The sequence below is a fragment of the Macrotis lagotis genome, chromosome X (assembly GCF_037893015.1).
Source record: "Macrotis lagotis isolate mMagLag1 chromosome X, bilby.v1.9.chrom.fasta, whole genome shotgun sequence".
NCBI classification, from domain to species: domain Eukaryota; kingdom Metazoa; phylum Chordata; class Mammalia; order Peramelemorphia; family Peramelidae; genus Macrotis; species Macrotis lagotis.
In genome coordinates this window covers 127,302,205-127,314,978 of record NC_133666.1, presented here as the reverse complement: position 1 = coordinate 127,314,978, position 12,774 = coordinate 127,302,205, and the positions used below count along the sequence as shown (strand labels likewise).

General features: G+C 35.5%; 1 protein-coding gene across 2 annotated transcripts in view; it reads left to right on the top strand.

Moving 5' to 3' along the window:
• Positions 1-12,774, top strand: part of BAIAP2L1 (BAR/IMD domain containing adaptor protein 2 like 1) — a 131,724-nt gene that overhangs the window by 33,441 nt on the left and 85,509 nt on the right. For both annotated transcript variants that reach the window (XM_074207113.1, XM_074207114.1), the window contains exon 3: positions 8,770-8,856. In XM_074207113.1, the coding sequence (XP_074063214.1) occupies positions 8,770-8,856 (87 nt within the window). The remainder of the gene's footprint in view (positions 1-8,769; positions 8,857-12,774) is intronic.

Sequence of the window (12,774 nt, the reverse complement as noted above, 5' to 3'; positions counted from 1 at the left end):
ATTTGACTTTGTCATTCAAGAAGCCTCAATGGAGAAAGAATACTGACTCTGGAGTCCAAAGATCTAATTTCAAATACTCTGATGTGTATTATCTCTCTGATCCTAGACAAGTCACATAATCTCCCTTGACCTCAGTTTCCTTCTCTGTAACATGAGGGTGTTGGACTGTAGCCTAAAGGCTAAAATATAAACTCTGCCATATGTCATTTGAATAATCTTTTCTGAATAACTCCAGGTTATATTTCCAGATTATTTCACATTATTCCCTTTAACACATTCTGTTGCAGTCAAACTGACCTACTTACTATTCCCTACTACAAACATTTCATCTTTAGACGAACTGTACTCCATGCCTGATTAATCATCAATTAATGAGCATTTATTAAATACCTTCTGTATGCCAGAATAGTACTCAGCTCTAGATAAAGATGAAAAATGAAACAATCTCTATTCTTACATTCTATTGGAAGAAATGAACATATAAAAATGTGCAACATAGCCTCAATATCCTCTCCCACAGAAACTATAAATACTTTTACTATATCATTAAGGGACATTAAAATCTTGGACAGGAATAGTTTAGCCATCTTTCTATAGGGACTCTGTGAGGTGACTGAGAGTTTAGATTTTGTTCTGAACAGATTGTTAACTGTAATAACTAAAGAAAGAACAGAGGGAAAAAGGACTAAGATGATTCATTTCCTGAGAGAACTGGGTTAGAATTGTTGAAAAAAAGACTTTAATTTGTATCCTGAGAAAACTGAGTGATGGGACTGTGTGTGTGCAGAATTGAGAAGTCAGCAGTTGTAGTCGATGGTTAAAGATGACTTTGCTTGTAATCGTTCTCACAACTAATATACTATAAATAATTATTTATGTCTTTGTTTTAATTATATCTAGCACTGTTGATAAATAGTATAGTCAGTAACTTTGATGTTTATTTAAGCCAAGGCAATTAGGGGGTTTGTTATACAGAGATGAGGAAATGTTTATGGGAAAAGAGGTTACTCTTTTATGATTTGGGAACTCAGAACTAACTGTGTAATGAGAAAGATGTTGCAATTTAATAATTAATGTGAACAGTAGAATATGCCTCTTTATTACTTAAAAGTCTAAGATAAGAATGAGTAAGTAAAATAAGATGAAATGAGCACCCTTCCTAGTCTACATGAGTGTAATCAATCCTAAAGTCCTGCTTTGTAAGTATATAGAATAAATATATGAAGACTAAATATAAGGTAGCTGAGTATAAGGTAAATTGAATTTTTATTCTGGGTTTGTTATTCTTTGCCAGAAATTTTTAATACTCCAGCTGACTGTCACAAAACCATCAAGGTTGTGTTAGGTACAAGGAGTAGCAAGAAATCTGGATTCTAACTTCATTTCAGCTGAGCCTCAAGTTTGTTCCATTGGTAGTTTCTCCATTCCAATTGAGGGATTTCTGCAGATTTCTTTCAGCTATTAATGGCTCTATGACTTCTAATAGAACCATTTTACCAGTCATATACAGAGAGTAGCCCTGGTAGAAGTCTTAGGATCACTGAAATTAATACTTGAAAAGGACTTGCAAATATCATTTAATCCAACTCCTTAACTTGATAGTTGGGGTGAACTATAAAATAAGCTACATCTTTATATCTGTATTAGGACGTTTTGTATGTAGCCCTACCTATATAGCATAGTTTACATATCTATATATAGCGCTATATATATATGTGTATATATATATATATACACACACATATATATGAGAGAAAAAAAGAGCATTTTTATGATTTGCAAAGAATTTTTTCCATACTATGCTCATTTCATTCTTACACCCCTATAAGATAGGTAAGTTTGGAATATTAATTACATTTCAAAATAAGAAAACAGAAACTCAGAGCAATTAAATAATTGCCCAGTGGTCCACAAGTAGTGATACTCAGAGCTCTGATTCTTCAGAATTCAGATCCAGGGCTTTCCCCCAGCCTTCAGGAGTTTCCATTTAGAATAGCCTGACAAGGCTCTTCTTCCCTTCCAGATCATTTCACCCTAAAGTCAGAGTTCCTCTTTAGAGTTCCTTTACTGAAAATCATAATGACCTACCAAGTTATTTTTTCTTGTTATTTTGTTTTGTCTTTACAACTAAATTGCTTCACTGAAGTGAAGAGAAAACAGTTCAAAATGAATTACTGGAGTGTATAGACCAGCATATATACCTAGTCCCCCAAATAAGAGTCAGCTTTTATGGATCTATTCTCCTTTTTCAGTCTTTTGACATTTTCTAAGCTCCCTGAGGGTCATTACCAATAGTAGATTGTAGTGCTCTCATGTAGATTGTGGTGTTTGGCTTTAGCCTTAAAGAATGGTTTGGAATTTAGAAAATAGAGAGTGGAATAAAAGGGAAATTGAAGAAGTTCCTTCATTTTTAGGCAAAGTGAACAATATGAACAAAGGTTGAAGGGTTTTTTTTTTTAAAAGTACATTCAGGGGTGGTGAATAAGTGATGAGAAGGTAATAAATAGTATGTGGTAAAATGGCAACAGATTATGGGGGGGTGGAGGAGCACTTCAAATGACAGTCAAGGGAATTTATAGGTGGAAGGGTTCCACTAAAGGCTTTTTTTTTCCACTTTCCACATCTTCACTTTATTTTTTTATAATTAATTAACTTTTTTCATCTACATGCACATCTATATTTTAAAGTTACAAAATTTCCTTCCACTCTCCTTTCCCACCCCCCTCCCCTCAACAGTAAACAGTCAGGTTAGCATTGTACATACATATTTTTGATAAACATTTCAATAAAAGTGTCCACCAGATTCTAAAGGGGGGCTTTTTCTTATTTTTTGATTTTCTTCCTCTGGATGGGGATAACATTGTTCACAGCTGGTCTAATACAGTTGTCCTAGCTCTCTGAACTGCTAAGAGGCTCATCTTTACTTTAAAAGCTTTTTCTTGCCTCTTTTAGGTGAGATAATTTGCCCCCTCCTTCCTTCCCCCACTAAAGGCATTTTTTTTTGGTTTTTGCAAGGCAGTGGGGTTAAGTGGTTTGCCCGAGGCCACACAGCCAGGTAATTATTAAGTGTCTGAGACCTGATTTGAGCCCAGGTACTCCTGACTCCAGGGCCGGTGCTTTATCCACTACACTACCTAGCCACCCCTAGTAAAGGCTTTTTAATAAAGAAGTGCCAGAAGTGGCATGGTCTGGCAGGGGTTTGAAAAATGCATTGCTGTCAGGGAAGCTAGTGTAGTTTCCTAAGTACTGATTATGTACAAAGAACATTTCAAGATTAGGCCTGACTTTAGATATTTACAATCTAATCGGGGGAACAAGACATTGATGGAAGCAAATCATTAAGTGCTGAACAGTGAATGTGAATGGGACTGTATAATGAATTGGTATTTTTTTAGAAGAGCAATAAGTACAGGGTCAACATTAAAAGTAAATTACAGATGGCACTAGTCTGTCCTGGAGGGGTTACAGGAAGCCAGACACATGAATATGTTGTTGGTATGTGAATTGATGCAAGCATCCCAGAATGTAATTTGAATTATATTCTCAAAAAAACCCCACTATATACATATACATATACATATACATATACATATACATATACATATACATATACATATACATATACATATATATATCTTTTGGCCTAGAAATCAATTCCATGTATATTAAAATATTCCTTGCATCTCTGTGATAGAAGAATTGAAAACAAACATTGCAGCATGTAAATATAAATTTTACTGTAGTTTTAAAAGCAATGGATATAAAGAACTGAAATACAGAAAGACTTAAACAAATTGATGAGCTTCTCAGGTAATGTCTTGCCTTATATTTAATATTGAATATCGAATATTGCAGTATTGAAGCAACTTGGTAGCAGAATATATGGAATACTGCCCTTGATGAGGAAAAACCTCAGAATTCAACTTCAAACACTCAATAAGTATACAATCCTGGACAAACCACTTAATCAATTTCTGCCTAGCTTTCTTCATCTGTAAAATGAAGATAATAAAATCATCTTCCTCCCAAGGTTGTTTTGAGACTCAAATATGATAATGCTTTGCAAACCATTTGAGGCCATCCACTAAGAATACCCTCCTAACCTAATAGTACCTTCTTTTCATCTCACATCCAAGAATTCATCCTCAGAAACCCTCACTAGATCCTATCATACTTTCATCCTATATTTCCTCTCATTTTCAGCCAAATCCTTGGAAAAAAATTATCTAAACTCATTACTTTCTCTTCCTCACCTCTCACTCTCTTTATCTCCAGAAATTTCCAGCCTATCACTTAAATGAAATTGCTTCCTCTGAAATTATCCATGATCGATTTATCACCAAAATCTAATGGTTCCTTCTTAGTTCTAATCTTCCTTGACCTTGATATTGCATTTAACATGGTTAACTCTCTTCCTGGCTATTTTCTCCTATCTCTGAGTCATTACTCTCTCTCTTGATCTTCCTACTTGTCCAACTACTTCTCATTTTCCTTTACTGATTCATCATCTGTTGCTCCCACTGACTGGGTCTACCCTAAGGCTATGTCCTGAATTCTATCTGTATAATATCTCTCCTGGCAACCTCATCAGATGTTATAGGTTCAATTATCATCTCTTTGCAAATGACTTCCAAATCTATGTATGGAGTCTCTCTTTTGAGCTCCAGTCAGACAGCACTTATAATAGGCACCAATAATGCCTACTAAATATTTCAAACTGGATGTACCCAAAGGCATCTCACACATGTTGTTGTTCAGTCATTTCAATTGTGTCCAACCCCTCATGACCCCATTTGGGATTCTTTTGAAAGAGATACTGGACTAATTTTCCATTTTTTTTTCTCCAGCTCATTTTACAGATGAAGAAATTGAGACAAATAGGGTTAGTGACTTGCCCAGTGTTACACTACTAGTATACATTTGAGACTAGATTTGAACTCAAAAAAAAAATCTTCCTCATTCCAGTCCTGGCATAAATCCACTGTACAACCTAACTCACACAAAGCATCTCCAAAATAGAATGAATTATACTTCCCTTCCCTAAGTTTCCCTATTACTTTACCACCATCCTTCCAGTCACCCAGGTTCACAACCTCAATGTTAATATTAATTCCTTCAACTCTCCACATTTGCTCAGTTAGTTGTTTTAATCATTTCTGACTCTTTGTGACACCATTTGGTGTTTTTTGGCAAGGATATTGACATAGTTTACCACTTTCTTCTCCAGCTTATTTTACAAAGGAAGAAACTGAGGCAAACAGGATTAAATGACTTGCCCAGAATCACACAGTTAGTGACTGAGACTGAATTTGAACTCAGAAAGAAGTTTTCCTGACTCCATTCTCCTTTCTTTCCACTGTACCACCTAGGTGCTTTCATAACATTTCTTGGATATTATTTTCTGTCTCTACTTACCCTAGTACATAGACCCTCATCACCCCTCAGTCAGATACAATAGCTTTATGTTGAATCTTCTGGTTTCAAATCTTTTCCTATTCAAAGTCATCCAATCCATACTTTTCCCAAAGTATGTCTGATAGTGCTACCCCTCCCCCATACCCAACTTCCTATTCAACAAACTTCAGTGGCTTCCATTTGCCTGAAAGATCATCTATAAATTTCTCTACTTAATATTCAAATCTTCCCATGACTTGGCCCCTGTCTTTACAGTTTTCTTCCATTTTACTCCTGTCCTTGCATTTGCAGTCCATCCTTACTGACCTCCACATTTACACAACTACTCCCTATCTGGAATTTTCTCTCTCCTCATCTGCTTTTTGGAATCCAGAATTAGTTCCACCCCTCTACTTAATGAAGCATTTTCAGCACCACCACCCTCAGCTGCTGATAAACACCTTCCAAAACTGCCAGTATTCTGTATTCACTTGGATATATACCCATTGTCTACTCCATTAGAGTACAAGCCTTGAGGACAAGGGCTATTCACCTTGAAAAAAAGTTTTGCAAATGCATGGTGCTTGCATGTTGTTTGCTTGGAGACAGGGAGGGTCTACACTAGGATGGAGACCCTTAGAATAGAGACAAAATATTCAAGAGATGTTGTGAGACCCTGAGGGATAAATTTGGATATGAAGGTGATATAAAATACAAAACATCAAGGGTTTAAAATAAAAGTAAAATGATTGTACTTGTATAACCCATAGCAGATTGTTTACCTTGGAGGAGGGAGAGAGGAAGTGATAGAATTTGGAACTCAATGTTAAAAAATTTTTTCACATGTAACTGGAAGAAATGAAACTAAAGGTGAATTGAATAGGTAATTAATTTTTTCAATGAAATTTGTATGAGAATAACTAGGTAAATCAATATAATGATCAAGGAACCCAGTTTTTATAGCTAGAGAGCCTATATGCAAAAGAGAAGCTGGGTGTCACAGTAGATGGAACTCCAGCTCTGGAGACAGGAAGACTCCTCTTCTTGACTTCAAATCCATCCTTAGATACTTCAGTTGTGAGACAATAGTCAAATCATTTAACTAGGTTTGCCTGAATGTCCTATGAAATCTGTAAAATGAACTAGGAAAGGAAATGACAAACTTTTTCAGTACCCTCATCAATTTCTTAAGTCTAGATAATCATCAAAATAATATATCATACCCTGATTTGTGGTTTTCTATTTTTGAGATGTAAATGCTCACTGAAAATTTAACAACTTTCATCAGTTCAAGTTGCTTCCAGAACATCCCTGTTTATATGTATATATTTTCTTTTTTTTTTTTTAAGGGTTTTGCAAGGCAATAGGGTTTAGTGGCTTGACCAAGGCCACACAGCTAGGTAATTATTAAGTGTTTGAGGCCAGATTTGAACTCAGGTACTCCTGACTCCAGGGCCAGTGCTCTATCTGTTGTGCCATTTAGCTGCCCCTTATATGTATATATTTTCGAAAGGAAATTTTTAATGTTTACAAGCCCAGGAATCAAAACTGTCATAGCACTCTAAAGCTGGAAGTAACCTTAGGTCATGAATGAGTTACTTACTCTGATTCTTCCACCCTTATTTACCCACTACATGATTAAGTTATTTACCTCCTTTATTAGTTTAGAAGGAAATTCCCATGCTACATGGAAGTTCCTTAGAGGGAACTCCCTATCAATCAACTGTTTTGCTGGTGATGAAGCAGATGGTAGTGGTGCTGCTGCTGCTGCTGCTACTATCATAATCATAGTCTTAGAGGGTTCCCTGTGGTTAATAAATTTGCCCAGGACCAGTATATGTTGGAAGCAGAACTTGAATTCCTCACTCCAAGGTCAACTCTCCATCTACTACTTCTCTCCTAACTCCTTTCCCATTAGTAAAATATGAATGATATTATTGACATCTGAAGACTGATGGGTAAATTAGCTAATAAGCCCACAGCATTGTTATTGTTCTTCTTATAACTGCACTATAAAGTTATTACCAGAGTACTATAAATTGTTTAGCACTGTTTTGAGAGCATTGCATTTGTTAAAGATATATCTCTGTGTTGCAGTAACCTTGAAGAGGTAATATACCCTCTTTTGACAGGGTTAGAATCACATATTAATCTGTTTTCTATCACATATAAAACAAATAATGATAAAATATTTACATCATGAAAAATACTAAAGGTTTTATTCCTATAAATTTCTTACTGTGCCTAATATAATACCTAAAATGTCTCAGTTATATTTATAAAATCCAGTATAAACAATCTCTAGAACTTCAAGATAAATTTATTTCAATTTATTTTTTTTATTTAGGGATGCATAAACACCAGATATATAGAGTAAAATGTAAACTGTATAACTATATCACCATATAACCATATGCAAACAAGCAGCCCACAAGAAAAAAATACCTGTGATTCACTTCCCCCCCAAGGCAACTGGGGTTAAGTGACTTCCCAAGGTCATAGAGCGTGTCTAAGGCTGTATTTGAAGTGTAATTCACTCTTAAAATCCTCTAGGTGAGTCTTATTTTAATGGAAAAGAAATGCAAATAAAAAAACTCTCTTTGTAGAACCCTTCAATTTCCACCCTGCAAAATTAAGTCCCTAAAAACAAAGATCTAGGCTCAAAACTTTAGGATGAGAATAGAAACAATTTTATATTGAAGAAATTTGACTTTAAATCAAATAATCAATATTGTCTTTACTTTTTCAATAGAAGATGCTTTATTGTTAAGACCTCTTTTTTTTTGGAATGATAACCTTTAAAACTTTCTTAGGTTTTCATGTGACAATTTAACTTGGCTTATTATTCACTGATTCAGAAGCAAGACTAAAGGCTCAGCAACTGCCACATTGATTTATAAACTGATTATTTGAAAATTGGAATTTGCTTCCTCATAGAAGCAGTGACTCATTGGTGGTGAGCTACTAGTGGCTCACTTTCCCAGTCCACCCACAAAAGTTTATTTTGACCCATAAAATAAGTGAACTATATTGCCTATTTGAATCAGTTCCTTACAATAGACTTTTTCTGTGACTCAAAATCTCTAAGGTTTTAATAGCAACAGCTCTAGGCATCTCCAAAACCATTTCTTCAGTAACAGGAGCTCCCTCTACAGTGCTCACAAATAGGGATGGTGCCCAAGTCAGGAAGTCAAAGACTGCCTGTCAAGTGAATTATGAATACGAATATGCATTCAAGTTATATCTGTTCTTGAAAGGGTAATTGATTCATTTAGAGATAAAAAAAATGTAGATGTACATTTTAAGGAGAAAATCTAAATTGTTATTTCCTGCTTTCTCTTAATTATTTTGAATATGTTTTTCTTCCTCTTCTAGCTATGATAGTTGCTGGAAGAGCCTACTATGATGGTGTAGCAAAGATTGGAGAAATAGCTACTGGTTCTCCCGTATCCACAGAGTTAGGTAAGTTAAACAAGTCATCAACTACATACATAGCAGGGGTCCTCAGGTGTTTTCTTCCTTGGTCCCCGTTTTGGTTTCTAACTCCCCCAATGGAAATGTTTTTGGTGGTGTTTCCATACTGCCAAAAAAGAGAGCAGCAAAGATGCTCCATCTTTTATCCCACTTGAGAAAGTACCAAGTTCATTTTAAGAGGCAACTTAGTACAGTGTATAAAGTCATGTCAACAAGCATTTATCAATGCATCAAGACAATTCAAAGCAATGGGGATTCCAAGAAAGAACAACAATTTTTATATTTGTTTCTGGAGGCAAAAGGGATCCACTGGAGTTGATCGAAGAGAGGTAATTACACGGTCAGGTCAGTTTGACAGCTGAGTGGAGAATGAACAAGAGTGGGAGAAAGACTTGAGACAGTGAATCCTGCCATTAAACAGCAACCAGAATCTTAACTGGATGATAAACATGGTTTGAATGAACCTTAATGGAGGAGGGGATTACCAAGAGATCATAGTAGAAGGAGACCCTGGGAGTGATACTGGAAAACAAGGAATATTTCAATTCTCCACCATGACTAGCAGTGTTGGAAATGGTGGCTACAGAATTGTCATTAGTACAGAACCTGGAAGGGTTAAATGAAAAGCAAAGTTTTAAGATGAAAGTTAGTTTGTTACTTATGAAGTAGGAATTCCAGAGAGCTCAGAGAATAAGACTGAGTAGCAGAAGAGTAGAACATTGATGGAGTTGGGTTGAGGCTGATGGAAATAAGGCAGTATCTATCAGTGGGGACTAAGAACAGAATTTAAGTAAGGATCAAGGATTTCAGAATCACTCGGAAAGAATGTTATAGCATGGGGTTGTTTCAGTCTTGACTGACTTTGTGAGTCCATATGGGGTTTTCTCATTAGAGGTACTGAAGTGGTTTGCCATTTTCTTCTCCAGATTATTTTACAGATAAAGAAAATAAGATTGCGACTTGCTAGGGTCAACTAGTAAGTATCTAAAGTGGAATTTGAACTCAGGTCTTCCTGACTCCATTCTCAGTCCTATATCTACTGCACCATCTGCCTGCCCCCTTAATTAGGTTATCATTGTTCAAAAGGGTTCAGCCTGGGAATGGGTTGGTCCCTGGTGGGGAGATATAGGTGACTGGAGAGGATGCCCTGAATGTGACAAAATGACTGCTCAAGGAAGCCTGGACCTAGAATTGATATTCAAAGATCCTAAGTTCAATCCTGCCTCTCTCACTAGCTACCTAGTGGGCTTGGGCAAATGAGTTCATCATTCCAGGTCTTAGTTTCTTCATCTGTAAAATGATGTCATTGTTTACTATCCTGTGACCTTGGACTGCTTAACATCCTTAGACCTGTTTTCTCCTTTTTAAAATGAAGACCATGTAGATGATGCACACCTGCATCCCCTAAGTCAGGAGTTTTAAGTTGTAATAGGCTAAGCCACCTGGGCTGGCATCAATATGGTAAGCCACCAGCCTGCCTAAGAAAGACAAATTGATACAAGTCAAAAACAGAGTAGGGTCAAAAAGAGAAAAAAGAGAGGATATGTGGACTATATCAGTGATGAAAAACTCAAGTTGAAACAGATCTCTGCTGGCATATGCATTTTAACTTAGAAAACTAAATTAGCATTATCTTTATTGTATTTTTATTAATTTTGTTAATTTTTTAAATCTTTTATATGAACTCAATGATTCCCCTATTGGAACCCAAGGTACTTTAAGAGAAGGGACTATTTTTGATTTTTCTTTGTAAGTGCTAGAAGAGTATTTGCTACAAAGTAAGCACTTCACAGTTCAGTGGATAGAGCTCCAGTCCCAGAGTGAGGAAGTCCTAGGTTTAAATCCAGTCTCAGACACTTACTAGCTAAATGACCTTGTGCGAGTCACTTAACTTGTTTGTCTCAATTTCCTCATCTTTTCAGAGTTTTATCCCTATTGAAAAATGGAGATAATAATAATCATGAGGATCAAATGAGAAAATAATAATACATAATCTTTATGTAAATATTAGCTATTATCATTATTAATATTAATAAATGTTTGTTAATTAGGAGATAGAGTGCTGGTCCTGGAGTCAGGAAGACTAGAGTTCAAATCCATTCCCAGACACATACTAAGCATGTAACCCAGAGCAAATTGTTTAGCCTCTGCCTCAGTTTTCCTAACTGAAAAATGAGGATGGCCTTCTTCCTAGGGTAGTTGTGTGCATCAAATAAGTTATTGTAGATCTCTTAGGTCAGTGTCTGTCATATAATAGGCTCTTTTTTAAAATTTTTGCAAGGCAATGGGATTAAGTGACTTGCCCAAAGTCGTAAAACTAAGTAACTATTAAGTATCTGAGGCCAGATTTGAGCTCAGGTCCTCCTAACCCCAGGACCAATGTTCTTTCCATTGCATAATATAGCTGCCCCACATAATAGGCTCTTAATTCATTTCCTTCCATACTTGTTAATTAAAATTCCTTTTAAAAAGTAAAATAAAATTAATTGGATTAGATAGCCTCTAAGATATATTTCAGGTCTAAATCAGTGATCCTTAAAGTGAGACTGGATGAAGAAGAGGTGATGCTTAAGAAAAACTAATAGAAAAACAATTACTTAACGGGGAAAAAATCTGACAACAGGATTCATCAGTAATTCAATGTCCATAGAAAAAGGTTGTGTAACTGGCCTTCTTAGGATGCTGCATTAAAAACGTACCTCATTTCTACCTCCCATTTGGTGAGAGATACTACTATACTATACTATAGGCAGCATTTTCACGTCAGATTTACAACTCCTGATTCATAGAACAGAAGCTGGTGGAGCTCTGACCTACATTTTATTTGAAAAGAATGAAGTAATAACTGGGTTTCTAGATTTTACCCTGTAGTATGAATATTTCCTGTGACTCACCTAGTTGACAATAAGAGGCTCATTTATGTTATTTTTTATAACCCCTCCCTTTTTCCCAAGATTGCTTTTAAATTATATCTTATCAGTTTTGTATGAATTGGTCTATTTTACAGTCATCTATAAAATATCTACATTTAGCAGTGTAGATACAAAGTAGCAAGCAATCTCAAGTCACCATATTATAAGGGAAATTTGGTTCTCTGAAGGTTTTTTCCTTTCATTTCTACTTAGACAATTCTATTTTCTATACTCCTTTTGAAAAGAATTTTCTCATACTTTAAGAAAACTCCATAAATATGACTTAAATTGGGTGAAAATGGTAATTGTCAAACATTTCAGAGAAATGACTGCCATCTTCTGAAAAGTTGAAAGAATCATAGGAGAGAAAAAGTAATCTTTTGTAAGGAAAAGTTCTGAGGGGTGCAGAAGAGACAATAATGGAGCAGGAATACCAATATGTTAAATTTAAAATGTAAAAAATTTTTAAACTTAAAGGTAAATTAGGGGTAGCTAGGTGGCGCAGTGGATAAAGCACCAGCCCTGGAGTCAGGAGTACCGGGGTTCAAATCCGGTCTCAGACACTTAATAATTACCTAGCTGTGTGGCCTTGGGCAAGCCACTTAACCCCATTTGCCTTGCAAAATCCTTTAAAAAAAAAAAAGGTAAATTAATTTATAGTTTTATCAGTTGAAGTGTATTACACCAAACTAGCTTGGGAAAAGAACTCTCCAGTGTCTGTGATAGATTGCAATCAACATCAACTTTCATAATTTAATAAGCTTATAAGAAATCTTGAGCTATATGGATAAAGATAGAATTCAACTGTAGATCAGAATTGAAGTAATAATACATTATCATATTTATAGAGTTAATCCTTATGGGAAGTTATTCAAATGCTATGCTCCCTTTGGTTAGCTTTAGCAGAGTTTTTCAATTTTTTTCACAAGGTCTGAATTATAATATTTTAAACCTTATATTAATAATACATTAGGAGAAGGAAGGAGGTAACAAT